This window comes from Geospiza fortis, unplaced genomic scaffold (genome assembly GCF_000277835.1).
Source record: "Geospiza fortis unplaced genomic scaffold, GeoFor_1.0 scaffold41, whole genome shotgun sequence".
Classification (NCBI taxonomy): domain Eukaryota; kingdom Metazoa; phylum Chordata; class Aves; order Passeriformes; family Thraupidae; genus Geospiza; species Geospiza fortis.
The window spans coordinates 9,940,905-9,962,828 of record NW_005054299.1 but is presented as its reverse complement, the minus strand read 5'-3'; the positions used below and the strand labels follow the sequence as shown (position 1 = coordinate 9,962,828).

The 21,924-nt window shown below is 36.4% G+C and overlaps 1 protein-coding gene across 2 annotated transcripts in view; it reads left to right on the top strand.

Moving 5' to 3' along the window:
- BABAM2 (BRISC and BRCA1 A complex member 2) overlaps window positions 1-21,924 on the top strand; it is a 156,833-nt gene that overhangs the window by 66,970 nt on the left and 67,939 nt on the right. For both annotated transcript variants that reach the window (XM_031059243.1, XM_031059247.1), the window contains one exon: window positions 17,228-17,337. In XM_031059243.1, the coding sequence (XP_030915103.1) occupies window positions 17,228-17,337 (110 nt within the window). The remainder of the gene's footprint in view (window positions 1-17,227; window positions 17,338-21,924) is intronic.

The following is a 21,924-nucleotide window of genomic DNA, read 5'->3' as shown; positions in this document are numbered from 1 at the left end:
TTAAGCATTCAGATTTTTAGGTATAAATGGCAGCTCAAGCTGTTGCGGTGTCAGGTTGATGAAACCAAAATTGAGTTCAGGAATGGTCTCATGCCTCCTCTGGCTACCCTATGAAAAATCCAGCACGTTATTAAAGAAACTCATTTATGAGATTTTATTATGATACCAACTATTCATTTCACAACCATTGCTATTCCCAGTGCTGAGGTGGCTGTTACGAGAGTCAGGATTGCTGATGGCTTCAGCATCAGTTCAGACAAGAATGTAGAACCTGGCATTGTCATCTCTGTATTAGCCAAGTTTTCTCAACACAGAGCTCAAACCCTAGCTCCAGAAGTCTGATTGATTAGTGCCGCAGTATTTCATGCTCTTCTGAAGAGAGTGGCTTTCTTTTTTTTTTTTTTTTTTTTTTCTTTTGCATGCTCTGGACTGTGATGGAGCCTGCTAGGCCCACAGTATGTCAATGGGAACAAAACCCTCCTTATATGGATTTTATTTAATTAATAAGGTTTGTTTATTTAATCAAGTGAAAAGCATAATAAATAAGGTGTGTTGACTTTGAGAAGCAGTATTGGAAGGTATTTTAATCATACCTGGAGTATTCTTTGCAAAGTCCTTGGAATTTCTATGTGCCTGTAGAAGATGTATGTTACCTAAGACCTGTTTATTTTCTGATTATAGACTCAGTGCTGTCTTTCAGACAGAACAACGCTGTAGGTCCCAAAGCAGATCAGTCTTAGCATGCCTAACTTACTGTTGGTAGTAGTGTCAGAAGTTTGTTACCTTTCTTTTTGAGCTTTTATAATTAATGAAGGTGACTCAGTATCAGAGCTGGGTACCCTCAGACTACATTTCATTACTTTTTCAGGTGCTGAAATGTGGAAGATACTTAACTTCCCTTGTGTAAATAGAAGAATAAAGCTAGGCCTTGATAAAATATGAACACAGACAGAAGTTTTTCACCAATTCAAAATACATACACTGACATAATTTATAATACAAGTAAAATTGAAGATCAGTATTTACTTCATTTGCAATATCCACTAATGAGGATTTTCTCAAAGTTGGCAAATATCTACTAAACTTCTTTGTTAGAATAATACTGCACATCATTTGTGGTGAGGACTAGAATGTCCTAAGTTTATTTAATTAAAATTAGCTTTAACTGGGAATTAATGCAAAGATATATATTCACCAACTGCCTGAGGCTCAAAAAAAGATCGTCTATTGAGCAGACACCAGGTAACTACAACATTGCTTGAGGTTGCTCTGGTTACTGCAGCTAGGTTTGTGCCAGTACTTGTATAATGCTCAAGATTTTGATTGCATTACCTAAGGTCCCTGCAGAATTGCAGCCAAGAAGAAGGATCTCCTATTGGACTTGGCATTAACAATAATTTCACTATGTTAGATTAAAGAACAGTGTTTAAGTCACTGGGAATGTTCATATTCTGCTAAGAATAAGCCTTTTTTTAACTGACATAGTTGAACACAAGCATCACAGAATATGTGAAAAATAGTTGATATATTGAAATGTTGAAGAATTTTTGAGGAGTCAGTGCATTGTGACTTGTCTACAATGTCATGACAGTTAAATTGTGGTTCCATTCTTTGTTCTGGATAATACATTTTCCCATTGAAAATATGATAGAAGAAGAGTGGCATCAGCTCATATTTCATATGAATTGGTGGAAAAATCATAGACTATAACTAGAAATGAACTTTTGTATCATGAAGACTCGGCAGAATAGTGCCTCTTATTTTGCCTATTTCAAAATCTAGTCTGATTCAGTATCTCTCATCTTCAAAGGAAACACATGTTTCTATGTTTTTGGCAATTAGTCCACCAGCAGTTTGTATATAATTAAGTTACCAGGTCACAAAGTATGGGGCTTTAGAGAAAAGTCTCTTCATGTAAGCATAGTGAAACAGTGTTTCTCAGATTAGAAACACTTTGAATTATATTAATCGTGTTAATGAACAGTGCGCCAAAGTTTTTTATTTGAACTGACACAAGGAGACAGTTGTTGACTCTGAGATACTATATAAGGTGTAGCACCTTTGCTACAGTCTGGTAGTGAGTGTTTCTTCACCAATGTAAGTAGGTAGGAAATAAAGTTTTCAATAGTGTTATCTTAGTTTTCTTTGAGAAGCAGTAAGATAAGACCTCATCTGCTTTGTTCAAGGAATACATTACAGACTAAAGAGCATCAGAAGTGTGTATGCACCCTCTACATTTTTATTTCACCTAATAGACATCCAGTTTTTCTGTTTTCAAAGTTAATTTAAATCAAGAGTAATCTAAATTATTATATTCCTCACATGAGGAGTTTTAATAGAACTTTTTTTGAACTTTTTTAGCTCATACTTAGCCCCTGTTCTGTTTTTTCACCTCCCTATTAATCAAGGCAATCAACATTTTGTCTTAAACTGTTTTCTGAGAAAATGAATGGATTACTTTTTCTGAGGAGCTTTATAAACAATTGTCCTTTCACCATCAATCTTGAGCCTCCACTTTCCAGGTTTATTGAACCTTAAATACAGCATATAATGGACTTGCTGCAAATACTCATCACAGTCATCTCTTACATCTATCTACCCGTACAACAACAGCAATTTCCATTTCTCCTTTTCAAGAATGGCTTTTCAATAGGAAATTATAAACTCTAGAAGGAATGAAGAACTGCTGATATCCTTTGAACACATTTCCATGAAGGCATTCTTTATACGTTTTTATGTCAAGGGTTTCCCTGCCATATTTCAGATAAACCAAGATATTCATTTAGCTGTAGTTTTGGCTCAGTTTCCTGAGGAAATGTGGCATCAGTGACAGAGTGTGTCTGTTATCTTCTCCCCATTTTTTGAATAACTGTACCTCATGTTTCAGTGTGTTCCACAGTGAAACTGGCTACAGCAAAGAATGCCCTTCAGTTAGTTCCTTTTCTTGTTCTAAGGTAATTTGTTGTGAGAGCTATAAAAAATGAGTCAATTACAATACAAAGCAAACAAACATTAGGAAAAAACCTGGGTTGTTTAATTTTGTCTCTGGACTTTCCTGGTATCTTTATACATCTGCCTTCCAGATAGTAAAGTCTTATGAAAGGGACTGCTCTTCTTTTAACAATAGAGCATCAAACATGTGGTTGCCACAAAACCAGTTATTATAGTGCAACTAATAATTATAGTAATCTTGTGAAGATTAAAGTTTTAATGTAAAGCATCTTCAATTTCATAGATACAAAAATACCTGCAGAGAGTATTTCTTAATGTGGGAACACTCTATGCTTGATTAATGCAGTGGGGTTTAAGCTCCTCTCAGAATGAAGAAAATAAAAGTTTTGGAGGAAGAAAAGAGATAGAAATCTGTAGGTGTTTACTAATCCTAGTGGAAAAGGATATATTTTCTATATTTATTAAATGCAAACAAATAACCACTTGTCATAAGCACATCTGTTTGGACACAGCCTTAAGACAAGCTAGAGTCAAGTAAGTGCAGTTGGTCTGAGGGAAAACCAAGATGGATGTGGTTAAGTAGCCAGTTCGTATTTCAGGCTGAAGGAGCTCAAGGGGTTGTAGCATCTGTTTCTGTATGCCGTGGAAATAAAATAATGTATTTTAAAAAGCAGCACCCAAACCAAACAAAAACTTTTAAGAAGCCTTTCAGTTAGTTAAGGATATTGAGGAATTGAATATGGAGGAAGACAAAAGGGAATGGCATAATTTTTTAGGGAGGAGAAGGAAAATATAGAAAGTTTCTTTTCATGTATGTGTAAATATTGCCATTGATAACATTGGGAGAGTGCTAAAGCCCAGATTCAAAGCACTTTCAGAAGCAGACCTGCTGGCAATCTGTGAAGGCTGTGGAAGTTTTTATCTTGACTGTCACAGACTGTAGGGGCTAAAAAGCCCGTGTGGAGCCAGGGCAACAGTTATTTCCAAAGAATATTAACAATTTCTGTTTCATACTACTCAAGTAGTCTGGGGACCAATCAAAAGAAGTGAAGGCTTGGTCTAGACAGAACTTTCTTGGAGATTGCTGTGGGGCCAAGTATAAATCAGAGTAGCTTTTGTTGCAGACCAAACAGTTAACAATGCTGCATGGAGAGGGAGAGGTCTTGAGCTTCATAGTTAGGGGGACGTTTGTGTTCATGATGTGAGTAACTGTCTGGGCTGAAAGGTCAGAACTTGACAAGACTGTAGTGTGAATCCCAAATGAAGCAGCAAAAGAGTGAGAGAATGGAAGGATCTTCACTTCTGTTTCATTTGAGCTAATTATTGCAGTGCCCATCTGGTAACTAGAGCATAACTTCTATGAAAAGAACCTGTATATGTACATATGGGTAGGTGCACCTGTATATGCCATGGCTATGTCTCAAGAGTTTTAGCATTGCAATGATGGCATTGTGCAAAGGAATGTGAACAGAAATAAATTGTCAAATCTTCTCTCAAAATGCTGTCTTTGAACGTACTCAGCTGTAGGACACTTTACCATGGGTTGCAGTCAGTTTTACTTCTTGCATTGTTTGAAACCAATAGAAGCAGAATGCTATAAACTTTATTGTAGCAAACATACACATTTGAAAGAGGTACCCAGCAGAACTAAAAATGAGGGTCTATTCCCAGTGTAGCTCTGTGAAGCTTTATTTAGATTGTAGAATTAATGGTGTGAGTTGAGCTTGTATTTCTGGAGAGGCTGATTTGCTTTCCTGGATTTACTGTTTTCAGTGATGCTAGGATTACAGTGACATTTATTGTGTTTAAAGCATAGGTAAGTATTGAATGTAACCATAAGTTGAGGACAGTTTTTGAAGTAAATAATGAATTTTTTTTTGTCCTTGCTTTTACAAATAAAAATGAAAATGCAATTGATTTATTTGAAGAAGTCAAGTCTATTAAAATTTTCACTTAAACGTGAGTTGTTATATTGCTAACGAACTGCACACAACAGAAACATATGGCTATAGCTTCGCTAGCAGAATTTTCAGATTCATCTCATGGCTACTTAGGCTGCAGGAGTGGGAAGTTAATATAAAAGAAGATCCATTCTTTGCATAGCTATAAAATAAAACTGAGGTGGTGTTGAATTTCAGTATTGATGACTAGCGATTCTTTTTATTGTGAGGACAGAAAAAATATTTACATGCTCCATGGATAGCTCCTAATTATTTTTGTTTGTTGAAATACACAGTGTATTTCTATTACTACATTCACAGTTCTAAGTCTTGATCCCTAAATTTACAAGACATTAGAACTCATTCTGTGTGATGTTGAAGTGAGTCTGTGTATATGTCTGTATCTACAACTGGATTCCCTGTGTGCTGTTGTTTGACTGTATGCTATTCCAGTTATGACTCTAACAGGAGACTCTGACTTGTAGACTTTAAAACGAACATGCTGCAAACAGTTAGTGGTTTTGTTTAGTGTATTCAGTCTTAATTAGAGCAGACTTGTAGATTTTTCTCTGATGGCTAAAATTTACACTATATTTATAGTTAAAGCAGTGTTTCTCAACATGTTTATTTGAAGCTAGAGGTGATATCTAGCTTCAAGTAGATTCCTATATTCCATAGTATATTTTCTTATTCCCAAGGATGTGAAAATTGATGTATTGGGTAGTTGTGAGGGTTGGGGCAGAATGTGTATGTAGATGGTTTTCTTCTGTGCCTGTTAGAAGGTGCTGCATACAAAGTGGAAATGGTGGGCCAACATCTCATCTGTTCTTAATATTCAGAAAATAACAAGAAAGGATAAGCTTCTAGCATTGTGTCTGAACCCTAGAAATAAAAGATGAGACACTTCATGAGACCTCACTGCTGTAAGGAAAAAAAATGAGGAATCTTGCATGTCAGATATCAAGATGGTAGAATTTTACATAGATTTGCAAAAATCAGGTTGCTGAGTGGGAAGATTAATTAGAAAAATTGAGCTGAATTTGGCAATTTCAGAGAGTTTCCAGAATGCATGTGACTTGAATCTTCCTTCTCCCTTGATCCTTAAAATGCTGTTGACTGCAATTTTGTCACTGATAAGACATAACTGTTTTCTAAGTGGCTTCTTAGTAGAAAAGGCTCAATGGTTGCAGACTTAGAGTTTGGTAATATACATAGGAATTTAAATATTATTATTTACATCTTATGTTTAATCTGTTCTATTTTACAATGACATCTTAAGTATTGGCTTCTCTGGTTTTTAGCTGGCATTTACTTTGATTTTCACATGCTATTTTAAAAGAACATCCAATTCTGCACTTCTCCTAAGCTTTTAAAAAAATGTTTAATATTGTCTGCAAAAAAGTATCGTAGTGAGCCCCACTAGAGGTGTACATGCAAGACAACTAAAGGACTGTATTGTTTTGAAATTGTTCCCTGTAGGAAAGCTGAGGTTCATGAAGAAGGGGGAAGTAGAGGAATTACCATTGTCTGTGTGTCCCCATGAGCTCTATGACTGTTCATAACTGCAAGGTGGAGCCAAATCAGTAATCATCCAGCAAATCCCATCAGTTGTGAGGCTTGAACATCAAATTTGCATTATTTCATAAAACTTCTGGAAATAATGTAGTATTTAATTTACTGCTTCAAAGAAAAAGAAAATTTAAAAGTAAACCAATCAAATGCGCTCTCTCCTATATGACAGTGTAAGAAGCTTCCAGTTGGAACTTTCTTGTTGTGATCCAACTTTTGCTTGTATGTAATCAGATCTCCCTCCCTGACAAAAAATGTACTACTCAGTTTTATGGTCAGAAAGCTTTATATCAGACCTAGAACAGAGGATATTCCTCTCTGTTAATTTGTGCATGCTGGGGTGCTGTGCTGAAACAGTTGAGCTTATGAAGGTGACTTTGAGCCTTATGACAGCATTAAAAGTTGCGTTTAAAGAAAATGATCCTCTGAACTTTGGAACAGGTGATATGAGAGAAAGTGTCAGGAAAGACTTTAAAAATTCAAGGGTGATATCAATATTAGTAGCCTTTGAACTCTTAATATTTTTTATTGAAATACAGCTCCAGACACCATAAAAGAGTTTAACTATACTTCTCCAAATTCTTCATCCTAACTTGGTGATGGATGCACTGATGGAACAGACAAAAGATGTGGTGATCTTTTCTGAGTCAGTAATCAGGGAAATGTCAGTGATGGAGTCAGTCTTCCATCTGGAAATACATGATATATTTTGCTAGCAACTACCTCTTTAATTTAGTGGGACCACATTTGAGCTGGACACCCCGTGTTTCAGGCTCTGTCTTGGGCAAGGTAAACAACACCTGATAATTAAGCCTTCACCTGAGATGTGTGCCCAAGTACAGGAGTTACTGTCTCACACTGGGAGTTCCAAAGGCCTCTCTGGACACAGCATATCACCAAGTGTTACTTTTTTATTATATATAGAAGGAGACTACTACCCCTGTGAATTTTTCTCACATTATGTGCCTGATTTACATAGCAGTACAGATGTGAACTCTGAAATACCAATGTCACAACCATTTTTTTCAAATACAGCTTTTATCCCTCATTCAGTGTCCCGCTTCTCATCTCTGTCAGAGTCCACCTTCACAGAAATACAAGAGAAAAGCTGTGTTTCTCTTCTTGTGGCAAGGATTTTATTTTTATTAGAGTTACTACTCTTTGTGACATCTGTGTACATTTACACTTGTGTGCAGACCAATATGTTGTTTGTTGGAAAGCTGAATGTTTGTAAATAGGGTTCAAGGGGGCAGGATGCTCTGACTTCCATGTTCTTTGTCCAAAGCAGAGAATGCCCCACACAGGCACGCGCTCCTGTTCTTAAGATCCATTTGATATAAATGGAATAATGAGACAAGGGGATAATAGAATTCTTTGGAAAAGAAATAAAAATATTATACTCTTGAAATGGGAATGCGTAATAACAGCTTGTGAAACTAGGGGATAATAAAATTCTCTGGAAAAGAAATATAAATATATCCTTGAGATGGGAATGCAGAACAGCAGTTTGTGAATCAAAGGTCCTGTGAACTTTAATAGGTGACATTCCTGTTATTTTCAGGAAATAGCAATTGACAAAACAACTCATGGCAGTTAATAGTTTTAATATTGACGCTTCCTTTTAAAATAAAATGGTTTGTATTTTTAAATCAGGTCAGCAGTGCTAAGCTGCAGTGGTGAAAGACCACTGAACAAGTTTAACTTTGCTTGTTTTTTACCTTACACTCTGATTATTCACTTTTTCATCTGTGAAATCATGCTGGTACTTCCTGGTTCACTGAAGACATGGCTCAGGATATGGCTTTACTCTGGTGTTCTTGTTGTGACCCATGTAATCTATAGTATTTCTGATTTTGCAGAGATGTTCACTGAACCAGGAACATGGAAGAATATGTGGAGAGCAGGGGAAAAAGCTTTTATTAAAAAGTTGGATTGATTTAAAAAAAAAAAAATGTTTTGCTGACTTGCAACCACAACACAGTTACAGAAACACTTATGCTTGATGTCTCTTTCACAGTATTTTAACTTTTGCTCTCCTTTTTGTTGGTGAGATCTATTAATTGTATCAATGAACTATTTCATTGTCTTTAAAACAATACTCTTGTTAGTGTCATGCTGTAGTTCTAAGAGTCATCTCTGTACCTAGAATCCTTGCTTGCACAAATATATTATATTCTTCCCAAATATAATTGTTACCTCTGAATCTTTCATCCATGAGCCCTAGTATACTAATGTTATGCTTGTTTTGTCAATCTACACATATAAATATGCATGTATAGAACAGCCATACTTGCAATTAGAAGGTTGGCTTAGCAAAAAAATTATTTTATTTAGATTAGTATTAATGATTTCTTTGTTGTGTAGTTAAGTACTTGGGTATTTATTAGGAGACTTTGTTTTCCACTGGACACAAGATGACTGTTCTTTGGCCTCTGCAGTGACATTGCTATTTTTAAAGAGATGAGAAATCAGTAAAATGGGGGAAAGGAATGCAAATATTGCTTTCTAAATAAGTTGCAGTCCAGTTGAGGGAAGAGATGGCTGGAGAGTTTTGAGTCTTGGTGAAATTCTAATGAAGGATTTGAATTCCAGGTTTTATGTATCCCAAAATCTTTGTCAGGAAAACAAGTTTAAAACAGGGCTTACATTGAAAAAAGTGTCATAACTACAGGTTGAAGAAGTAGCTGTTTGTCAAGACATGGCATCATTTGCTTGGTTTGTGTGTGTGCAACAACTGCTTGCTGTTTCAGAATAGCTAAACTAAGCTTTGCAGTCCCTGAACACTTTGTTCACCTCATTATCAGCTGGTGATGGCAGAGGCAGGTGCTCCTGTCAACATCAAGGTGCCTTTCTTGAGGTTCTAGGAAAGACGTGGTGGTATTGGAATCTCTTCCTTGCCTACAAAACTTCGTCAGAGTAACGGGGCACGGGGTGTCTCTCAGGGTAATTTAATTAAAGGCAAAACTGTAGTGTTTTATAATAACTTAATGATTTATGTGGTCTGCTTAGAAGTTAGGTTAGAAGGAAATGAAGCAAAAATTAAGCAGCACTCCTGTGTAGTGTTTGATAAACTGGCGTCCTAAATTTTCTAGGAAGGAAAGCTACTTTTTTATGAATGCATGGAAAAGCTAAGTGTAAGATTACTACCCAGCAATCTCAATTTCTAATATTTATTCCTTTTCTGTGTTTCTTTTATTAAAAAAAAATAATTTATTACCAGATGTATTCCAAATTCTGTAAATGCTGGTTTTAAATTTTATTTTAACCTGAATGTGATACCTGATATTGGAGTAGGGAAAGCAGATGTGCTCATACTGAAGTGTCATTGAATGAATTGAAATTTCATATCGTCAGCACCTTTCATATCAGTCTCTTCTAAAAATATCAGATATTCTCTACTGTAGTGTCATCAAAACATACTTAAAAAGTGAAGACTTCGATTCAGTCAATATGATAGAATGATCCTTGTTTGCAAATATGTTTTCTATCTCTTGTATGTGAAAATGAATGTGTTGAAAGCATTTTAGATTGCTTGACATGAATTAAAAATATTAATTTTATACTGTAGCGCATATTATTTTTATACTGTGCCACGCCTGGATTATGTATTTCAGATTTGAGTCTCAAACTTGCCAAAACATGTTTTTAACCATTGAAGAAATCTGCCTTGTTTTCTGAGATTGTTTTTCAGACCTAAGCAAACAGTATTGTTGTGCTGTGTCACCACAACTTTTTCTGCTGTCAAAATTAATTAATTTTTATTGTCTCAAATTTCATTAATCTTGAAGGTTTTGAATCTAGCATGTATTTTCATGGACAAGAATGTTACTCTTTCCTCCTGCCCATTTGTATTTTCTTATGCTTTTCCTAACAGCATTCTTTACCTAACTCTTAACAATCATATTGTGAAAGTAGCAGTAAATTACCACGACCATAACAAAAGAAAGGGGTATAGACAAAACAGATTAATATATAAATGTTGAACAAGAAGACCCTGAACAATGACAATGAAAAGAACCCCTGGGATGCCACACTGTTTGTGTAACATCCGTTGTTTTTGTGTTCAGCTATTGATGCCCAGTGGTATGCTTGGAGGTCTTGCTGATAGTTTTAATGCTCAGTTGATATTTGATTTATTTTGTTTAATGAAGAAAACCCAGTATGTTGTCCTAGAAGCTTGCTTTTCAGATTTTACCAAGTTGTTCCCAGCCTACAATTTCCATGTAATTTTTAAAATGGGAACAGCACTGAGCTCAACCGTGCTTTGCCCAGAGTGCTTGCTGCTGTGTTACCTTGGGAAAAGCTTTGATGAGCAGTGCACTCAAGGTAACTGCCTTTGTTTTCGCTAAAGTTCCTATTTAAAGAATCAACACTCCTTGATTAGACCTGGTGGGTTTCCTGGAAGACAGAAGAATTTCCTGGAGTGATTAAATATCTCCCTAGAGTGAAGCAGATTTCTCAGTCTCATTTGCCACTCCACATTCCTTAGCCTGCTTTCACCTAGTGTGTTTTATTATTTAAAAAACAAACAGAAAAACCCCAACCAAATAAAACAAGAAAAAAAAAAAAAACCAACAACAACAAAAACCAAAAAGCACCTACCAAAAAAACACTAAAGAAAAAGATAGGGAGAACTTGTAGCTGCTCGTATCAAATCTAGTGCAACCACTCACAATGAGGGTACAAGTTGCTTGTGCTTTATTTTCATCTTATTGCACACTGCCATTTGGTGGGAAAAAGCCAAAATTGCTAACTCTTGTGAAGCAAGAGGCCTGTTAATACTAAGGAAGCAAACAGTGTTGTGTATTCTCTGTTGTAATTCACATTTCAGCTTCAAAACCAAATTCTTCTCTGATCAGTTGTTAATAATTATGGTACAAGTATGTATCATGCAGAATTTCATTATTTGACCCTAAGAAATTAAATTTCTGAATGCGTGTTCCTCTCATGCATTTCTCTTCTGAAGATCTTTCTTTTTTCAGAAAGGATCCGGAAATATAAATTTCTCACTCAGCTTCAGTGAAGCTGACTGACTTGGTAGGGCTGAGAGGTACCACAGGCAAGTAGGTGTCTGCTGAAAGACCCACTTAGTGTAAGCTGGCTGCAGATGCTAAGATCGAGGTCTCCTCACTCCATTCTGTTCTCATCTGTATTCTGCCTTTCTATTCCACCTTCCCCAACAACCTCCACCATATCTTGTAAGTTTATCCTTTGTTTCTTTTAAGCAATCCCTTCCCCATTTGTTTGAGTTTTCCATTCCTTCAATTAGTCATACCACAAAAACAATTATTGAAGAGTTGTGAAGGCTCCAGCAAGAGGTAGGAGCAATCAGCTGGGACTGGGAACCTCCCTCTTGAAGCAGATTTGGCCTCACCATATTGTTGGGAGGCATCTACAATAGCAATCATCTGCAAGGCATCTCATTTCTCAAAGGAACATCCAGTAGGTTTAACAGTTTGTGTTCTCTTTCTTCCCTCATTTTTATCCCCACACCAGTTGCTGTGTATATCCAGTACTCACTTAACAGCCTTACCAGAAGTTCAGCTCCCTCATTTCCTGCTGTCCCCAGGGTCAGAAGCTGCTTGTCCTCCTCAAACCATGCCAATACTCTTCCTGCACATACTTTCCCATACTTTCTATCAAATTCAAAGCTTGTTTTCCTCTCATTTTTGTTAGTCACACTAAACCAGGCTCTCAATGCCACATCTTTGATCTGTGCATTACCATATTTCATGCTCTCCTCCCAGTCTCATGCCCCCTCCATCCTGAACCTTTCATGGAAAGGCAGGTCCTGCTACTGCCCAGGACAAGACTGGAGTCACCACTTTAAGCATTACTGTTTGGAGCAGGGAATTGCACTTGTGTGCCAAATACAAAACTACCTCCTCTCAAAAGTATACTTTAATCAGAGGCTGCAAGGCAATTCTTTTTTTTTTTTTTTTTGATAATGAAGAAAAGGTAATAACTGATTTTCCATACTCTGCATCTTTAAGGAAAAGGAACTCTAATGTACAACTTGGTAGGACTCCAGGCATAAGAGGAAATGGGTTATAGCAGTTGTGACTGTGCAGAGCAGATGTTTTGGTTGGCCTGGCTATCAACCATCTGACTCATAATAAATTGTCAGTTCCAGTAAATTCCCAGTTTTCAATTACAGTAGGTAGGATATGAGAAAACAATGCCGTTTGGATAGTGTATTTAAAGTGGTTTTGATGGTAATTTTCATAAACAACTCCTACTAACTTTGTAAAAAGATTAAGGATCTTGGAAAGGCAGCAGCTGTAAACATTGAAACATGCATTTGAATGTAAATTGAGATTAATAGAAATGAAAACCAACAAATGGCTGTTAACACAGTGCTGATGCAATTGGAAATAGAATTTTAAGTTTTTCTTTGGAGTTTTGTGATACTGAAAGTCCTTTCATGAGGTATATGGGAGAAAAATTTCTAAATGCCTTCAGACTTCCATTTTCATCTCTTCTGTTCTTCATTTATATTTTCACATGGTCTCTTGTTCTTGAGAAAATGCATACTTTTAAAAATGCATACTTAAGGAACCTTTCCTCTGCACTGGCTACATAGAAAAACAGTGAATTAAAATCAAATACCATGAGTTTTCTGTTTATGAAAAGTTGTATTTATTTTTGTAAATTGTTGCTAGGTTTCTGTAATAGGAAAAAAAAGCATATGGGTTGAAAACGTCTAGTTTTTTTTGTTGTTCTTTTCTCACCATGTTGCTTTGGAGGTTTTGACAAGGATGAGGTTCCATTGTGCAAAGTATTCTGTAAACATAGGAAATCCCTTGCAGTTCTTGAGAAAGAAAACTATTTTCAGTTTTAAGGGGTATATCCAATTTTTAATGTTTGATTTCAATGGGCATTTTCAGAAATGAGAGAAATACTGTTTTTAAAAAAAAGACATAGTAGCAAGGTGGCAGAAAGGCACCATGAAAATCTGTGTCGGATCTTTTACATTGCAATGTTTCAGAGGCTCGTTTTTTTTACTATCAGGCGTGAGGCTGTTGTGGAAAAATTAATAGGTGTGCATTATCACATATTTAACTAATGATCTCAAGCATTTTTCCATTCCATTTTTAAACCTCAAAATTCCTGTGGCCCAGGATGAGTTCTCTGTTCAGGTAGAAGTTCATTTTAATAATGCCTTCTGTAGAGTCTTGTGTAGAAAAATTTCTGTCAGTATAAAATGGCACTTTTATTATGGCAGTTCTAATCTTAATATTTAATATTTATAGAAAATTTGCATTCTGCATTCTTACAAAATCTGGTTTTCTTGAATATAAAATTAATTTGTTTAATAAAGGCATCTATTGTGTTGTAAGTTACATACAAATTATAAGAAGAAAAGGTATGGATGCTTAAATACTAAAACATGAGATGTGAATTTAGTTCAGCAGCCTCTTTTTTTTCTTTTTTTTTTTTTTTCCTAAAAGGGTATAATATTGCCAAAGCAGTTTGATGTCACTCTGTCTTTTGAAGCCAGCTGAAAAACAAGAATAGAGGTGACTTACTTTGCTGCTCTATTCAGATCTGGTCTGTTCTTTGATAGAAATACATGTGCAGAAGTGGGAAAAGGGAAGATGCTGTCTGTGCAGGGTTTGATAAGAAGCATTAAAACAGCATTTGCCTTTGGACACTGTGGTGTAATGAAAAGATCTCAGCCCCTGTTCTGGGCACGTGGCATGGGCCTGGTATTAGAAGGTTCCATCTTCTCACCTGATCACTTACAGGTTTCTATAGATGACTGGGACAGAGATCACTGAAAGGGTTAAGTTGTCTCTAACTGGCACAGACAACATCAAAAAAGTTTATTAGCTGAAAAGTTTTCCACAGTTTATCTGTAAGACATGTGGTTTTGGTTTGGTTTTATAAACGGCAGCTCTAACAGATACACCAGTGTCAAATGCAGTTCTAGCAAGCAGCTTCTTCCATAAATAAAAGTAATAGAGGCTGAAAGGAATAAATGGTATGGTGTCAGATAGAAGGGAGTTCATTGTAAATCTGTGGCCACCTGAACAATAAGGTTGAGCAGCTTCATGATGTTACTGCTCTGTGTCTTTTAAAACCTACAGGAATGCTGGTTTGGGGTCTTTTTTAAGTAACAGTATTCATTTCTCAGGGCTGAAAATATACATCAATTTGAAAAGTGGTAGTTACAGAAGAATGCCAATTTCTTTACTTGGATTTGCATTGGACAGTAGCTGTATGAACATAACAGTGCTCTGCTGGCAGCAGGAGTTGCAGTCATGTTTGTTGTGTGTATTTTTGTAAATGGAAAAATATGTCTCAATTTATTGCTCTTACTTCACATTTCATTTTACTGCAACTTAACATTAAAAGATACAGAGATGATTTATGTGGTTGTGTAGGTTTTTTTCCCCCTGAAAAGTCTTCATATGAAGTTCACTAGTGAGCACAGAAAATATAATGTAATATTACTGTATGTGTTAATGGATGCTGTAGTGGCATTCACCTAATCTGCTTTGGAGTTGGGTTTTTCTGTTTTCTTGTTTTGACTTTGTTCAATCAGTAAGCACCTGATAGTATTCCAGAAATTGGTCTTACACGTGGTGTCAGGCTGTGTGTGCACATCTACCTTTAGCACTAATCATAAATGCCAGACTAAAGAGGGGATTTACTGTTCATGGCACAGCTGGATGCATCAGTACAGGTGGGGTCTCAGCAGAGCAGAGTAGGAAGGAAGAATCCCCTCCCTCATCTCGCTGGCAGCACTGCCTGAGATCCAGCCCAGGATCCAGTTGGCTTTCTGAGCTGCAAGTGCACATCACAGGATTGCATTGAGCTCCTCATCAACCTAACCATTTTATGTACCTGTCATCTCGTGAAGAATGCCCATTAAAATAAAATCTTTTTAATTGTTATTAGCATTAAAAGGGTTGCTGTTCCATCTCTCTTAATAGTTCTTTTCATTTGATTGACAATTAGCAAATTAATGGGGAAAAGCCAGTTAATGCTATAGTCAGCTTTACAATCGAAAGCTGTTCCTTATTTAATTTTTTTCCTTAATAATGGAAATACATTCGATACTGGGGAAAAGGTCAGGGTCGATTGTACTCTTGGGTATATTTTGTTGTTATTTGTCTTGTTGATAAAGGTTTTGTAATCTGTTCTATTTTCTCTAGTCCAGATGATAGTGCCACTTAAAAATGTAACACTTAAGGGAACATTCTGGGTCACGAGATCCTATCCATTGCTGTTACAAGCAATCACATCCCATAATGCCATCCATAAACTGATCACAGCAGGACAACAGCTATTGTTTGTGCTCACCACTCATATGGAGTGTGGTCCTGCAACTTAGTGTTAAAACCATGCTCTGATTTCCAGCCACAGTGTGCTCATGACCATTTTACAGGCAGTTCTAAGAGCACAGTTTTCTTTCATCTGTCACAAGTGAGCTGCAAACCAAAGCAGAATTTAAGAAAACACTGTCAGCTCTGTCTCATTTTTCATCTAAGACAATTAGGCTTTTTTAAGACCCATTCTTCCCTGCAGCTTATCACTAAGTTTCTTGGCATGTAGTGTTCTGCACATAATAGCTGGTACACAGCTCGTCTCTCTGGACATTAACAGCTCTGCTCCTGCCAGAGCTTCAAATGGCGCAAGATTGCCTTCCTGAAACCACTCAGCAGTCACTGAGTTTTCTGTTCTCCCTACACAGGGCTGGGTCTCCTAAGAATATTTAAGTGGTTTGCCTGTTCCTTCCTCACAGCTGCCTGTAGGACAGAGCATACCAGGGCACTCTGCACCATGTTGATCATGCTTTGAGTACATATCTTATTTCCTCTCCTATTTTTCCAAAACAGATAAGAACAAAGGCATCTTGGCAAGTTGCTATGTACGTATGAACAAACATGTTGGAAGATTTCTTTGTGAGCAGAAAGTGGCACCATATTATTTGCTGTCAGTGAAGGTGACTGTGCTGCTGATTACTTTCTAACTAGAGGTCAAGAGCTTAAATGAAGTTGTACATGACAGAAATACACTTGCTGGTACTGCATGTGATTTATGAATTGGAGGGACATCAGGTCCTACCCAGAAACAATTTGTTCTAGATGATCCCAAAGCTGTAACTGATTGTTCTGATTAAAGAAAGCCTCAACTGTGAATACATTAAGTTGTATTTAGCATGCTTTTTTTTTCCTACAGTACTTTCCTGGAGTCTGCAGTCTTTGCTGAAAGTAATGCATAGGTTTAATTTGCAGGAAACTGGGAGGCAGTGACTTCTAGATATAAATTTCTAATTGCAAAAATGTTTTTCATCCACAACAGGAGTTGAATACAATACACTAGAAAGTTTGAATCATAAACTACTTTGAAAAATAACAAATACAGAATTTGTGGTCATAATTCAGTGATATTACAACATTTAAAAAAATCTTTTGGCATTTGCCTCTGATGTCAAGCCAGGAATTCCTAAAAATGAAATCTGTATCTTTGCTGAAATTTGTAGTTCACCGAATTGAAGAAATATAGTAATGTATACTTCATAACTCAGTAATTTTATTCTGATACATTAAAGGAAATTAAGCAGATTAAAATATTTATTTAAAGTGCCAATATAGTAAGAAAGACTATATTTGCAACCTGTTTTGCAATGGTTAGTTTAGATTCCTCACTTAAGCATCTCCTAAACAAATTCATATTTGACCTACTAGTTCTTATCTGTAAGCTTTTAAATAATTTGATTTGTTATTTACCATTTTATATTGCTTTTCTGTGTACAGGATGTGAATGAAGACCCTGGAGAAGATGTTGCGCTCCTCTCCGTTAGTTTTGAGGACGCAGAAGCTACTCAGGTTTTTCCTAAACTGTACCTCTCCCCGCGTATTGAACAGTGAGTGAGAGGTTTTTTCTAGAATATTTATTCTACTTCATCTCAGCACTTTTCAATCTTTTCCTGATATGTGTGATAACATACTAGATGATAACATACTATTGCTTTAAATTGCTTAAAGTTATAGTGGTTGCTTTGAGTGTGTGTGTGTGTGGTGGAGGAATGATAGATCCTCTCTCAGCTAGTTCTGTTTGTATGTGATATTCTTGTAGCATCACAATCTCTGAAAACCATGTTTGTCTTTTCTTGTGGCAGTATATTTTGTATGCCTTCTATGGTACAACACAGTGATAGCTTTTGTGGGGGGGGAATCTTTAATTTTTTTTCTTTTGGGAAGGTAAGTTCTCTATATAAACATAATGTATTTGAATCAATTATTATTGTAGAAGCTATAGAACTTGGTTAACTTTTGGAATTTGCAGCTTTAGTAAATTACTTTTTTCAGGAGAATATCTGAATATTTCATTTTAAGAGCATTGAACCTTAGTGATCTGTTTACCAGGTGGCACATTTGCTGAGAAATAGATTTTTACTCCCAAAATGGAAGACTGGAGACTAAAAATCAATCTCTTTTCATTAAATTTCTTCCTTTTCTGAAATTGAAAATGTTTTAATGCTTTTCTTTGTCTTCAGTATTTCAGTCTTGTAATGCTTAAAAAAATAACTATATTAGACTTTTCGGGTATACCACATTCAAACTGGTGTAGCATTGTTTCAGTGATGTGTTTTAGCTAATAGGGCAGTTGACTTTCCTCTGAACTGGTGATGACTCTTCTGTGCAGAGGAAAGATGGGAAATACTGACTACCACAGTTTTATAATAACTTGGGGATAAAGTTTGTGTGAGTGAAGAAACATGGTATCTTGACAGATAACAGAGTATTGTTCTGGATAAACTCTTGAATGCAATTTAGAAAATAAAAGCCAGAATTTGACTTAGATAAAGACATGACTTCCAAGATACTTTAATAAAATGTAGGTTGCGTGTGCAAACACACAGATAATGTGTTAGTAGCTTTCATATTTTCATATTTTTCATCAATTCATTCCTTTTTGTCAGCATCAATTGAGGGAATAATTGTAGTCAAATATGTAATTATCCTTCTATGTTCCAAAGGATTCTTTTTCTGAACTCTTAAAAGCAAATGGGCTACTGTTAGTTTCCATTGTATTTCCGGCTGTAGTCACATGTTGATGGTTATGTTTCAGGCCACCCAGGTATATCTGTCTAAATCATCCACGAGCTAATGAATATGTTGCATATTTTCCCACTTTCAGCAGTATCTTTAGAAAGATGTTAACCTCTTGATACCTAGCAGAATTGCAATACAAAGGAAGTCTTTGTCTCCCTAAAAGTACTGCATTTTCTCTCAGTGCCCTAAAGAGCATCTGATTTTAGTTGTGTGATGTAGAGGGATACAGCAGAATGATACTTGAGTGGTATTGGTATGTAGCTGACATTCTGGTGTATTTATGGCTTTTGTCATTTTTAGCTGATGCAGTCATGTTAAAATCATGCCAGTAAACCCTGGAGTTCTGTGCCACACCTTGTCACATTATCTGTGTCTTGAGATTGAGATACTTATCGGAGTCAATCTGTCTTTCTGCATTTGTAACATTTTCATCACAGTATCTAGGTACTGATAATGCATAATTACTGAGGTTGCTTGTGAGCTGTTGCACTTCCCTTTATGCTACTGGCTACTTCTTATGTGCCATGAAAAAATGTATGGGTATGTTTTCAGTGTTTGTAAAATTGTCTTTTAATAGCAAATATACAGTTCTGTCTTGTTCTTTCCCAAAACCAATCTCTGCTGTGTTTAGCAGGGGCTGACAGTCTAGATATTTAGCTTCCCAGTGTTTGGGAACTGAAGCAACAATGTGTACTTCTTTATAATTTTTGCCAAAAGTAGAAAAAGCCTCAAGAAGCCCTCAGGATTTGTTTAATGACTTGAGGCTGTGGCATGTTACATTTGAATTGTGTTCTGCTTATAAAGATCTTTCCTGCTGCTCACAGTAATTGGATGTACAAAAGCCATGTAAGCAAATTACCAGTGTATTTTTTCTGTGCAGCAGATTTTGAGGTGTTCCAAGTAATAATTGATAGTTCCCAACATAACATTCCCAAGAACTCAACAAAATGTGAAAAATACCAAATTCCCACAATTATTTTGCTAACACTAAAATGTGTGTTCACATTAGGAAGAATGAATAAACAGGAATAGCATTTTCCTGACATATGAAATAACATTTCAGGTTAGTAGAGCAGTAAGAGGAAAAGGGCCTGTTTGTGTAAAGTGAGTTATCTCCTTCTTTCCCAGGAGGTTTCATTGCTCTTGTGCTCTGCCATATAAACACATATTCCCACATTGCCCTTTGTAAAAATGATACTTACCCACAGATCTTGTCAGCAAATTTGAGTCCTAGGAATGTGAATATAGGTTTTTTGCTTTGAAGGGTTTTTGTAAAATACATTTGCTCTATTTTTTTAATTGATAGGAGGCATAATAATACTAAGACTTTGACTGCATTTTGTCAAAGACTCTGTAAGAGAGATTTCCAAAATCAGGGAAATGTCCACCTTTTAGGTTTGGGGTGAAGACGTTAGTACACTGGTTGGCTTGAAAAGGTTCATATATTGAAGCAGCAGGTAGAAATGCAGTGGAGTTATGGCGCATTCAAAGCACCAGTCACTACTGGTGCTTTATTGACTTGTGTGGTGTGATGTCTGGCTGCAAGAGTGTCAAGTGCAGTTCTTACAATCAACCAACCAAACCCACATGTAGGAATGGGAATTACTTGTATTAATTTCTAAAAATCTCATCAATAACTATTCATAACAATGCCTGGTTTAATTCTTTCATTAAAACATGCTAATTTGAAAAGTTCATTTCACTACTATTTGTTCAAAACACATTATCAGCAACTTTTAATGTTTCCTTTATTTGAAATCAGTCACTTAAAAAGCTTACATTCTATAGTTTTAATAATTCTTCCTTTTTTTGCATTACATCAATAAACAGATGCCAATAACAGTTACTTTCAATTATTTCAAAATTAGACCAAGATAAAATAAAACATGGGATATTTATGAGATGTATTTGTTTTTAAAAACTACCATCTTTACTGTAGTGTCATAGAAAACAGTTTCTGCACACTTCTGTAGGAAGTGGTAAGCTGAGAAACCACACAGACTGACCACACAACTTGAGAGATTGGTGCTTGTCAGCATCCATGAGTGTGTTCCCAGCTCATCCTTCCCTTCCTCCCACCTCAGGGCAGGGGACTTGTCTCAGGATGCTCTCCATCCTCTGCTGTGAGCTGCTGTGCTTTGGGAAGAGGGTCTTACAGCTGAGCTAGGTAGGCACAGCCATGCTGTAGGGCATGGTAAGGACCTGCTGGGATATTTACTCTTTATGTCTGTGATGCATTTCCATGAGTGATTTATAGTGGCTCTAAACCTGTTGGTAGAAAGCATCTTGTTGTTCAAAATTACCTTTCTAGTGAATGTATACTAGATACTCATATGGGATGGAAATTTATAATAGAACTGCCCATCGTATCTTTGTTTCTCATTTATTAGAAGTCATTAGACTCTAAATCCAAAGAATCAGTGCAGGATTGAACAGCTGATTTCTAAATTAATGCTTAAAAATTTGTGTCAGCATACTACACATTAATGTGGATCAGAAGTTTTTGGGCTTTTTTCTTAACAGAAAAAATTCAATGTATGTAATTTTTTTCTTTCATGAGTCATCCATGCTAAGGAACATAGAAATGGGTTCATCTTGGTTCACATTTTAAGAAAAAACTATATTAGGGTAGAAACGCTGTTGCTCAGTGAATGCTGTGTTCCCTGTGTTCACAGAAATAATCCTGCAATAAACACTGTTGTCCTGGAGGGCTTTTCTCTGATAAATACAGACGTGAATATGCTAAGAAAACCAGCTGTCAGTAGAAGTTGTTTTGCTTAAATGGATCAGGCTCCATGCTTTGGGGACTGAAATGGTCGTTTTTTACTGGTCTGGGAGCTGTGCCAGAGGGTTCTTCGTGACTGAGGGTGGTATGCAGAGTTCGGTGACTGCGTTTAACCTTCCCATACAGGCAGGGGAGAATAACAAGAACCTGATCTGAACTCTTTGGCTTTGAACGGTCCTGTATGTTTTTCACTGATTGAAGAAAAAATTGAAGAGAAAATGAAATGTGTTTGCTTTGAGGTGTTTCCTGTCTGTTACCTGTGCTTTCTGCTGGGAGTTGGAGGAGGAAAACCATAGAATATTGCCCATTTACTGCTGAGTACTGCCTCTTGCTATGTTTGAGACACAGGGGAGCTGTTAAGGGCTTCACCTTTGAAGTTGGCATGCCATGCTGCCTCCAGTAGAAGCCTGCTGTTTCAGACAGATTATGAATACACAGTCACTAAATGAGTGGTTGTGCTTAGGCCTTTTTTATATGTCTGCTTTGTAGAAGTCAGAAGATCTTCAATTTGGCATACTAAAATGTGATTATTCTTGTGAATTTATGATTTCAGTAGAATTGTTAGTAGTCATCCGTGGCAGTCCATGGCTTCTTCAAATCCCTTTGCAGA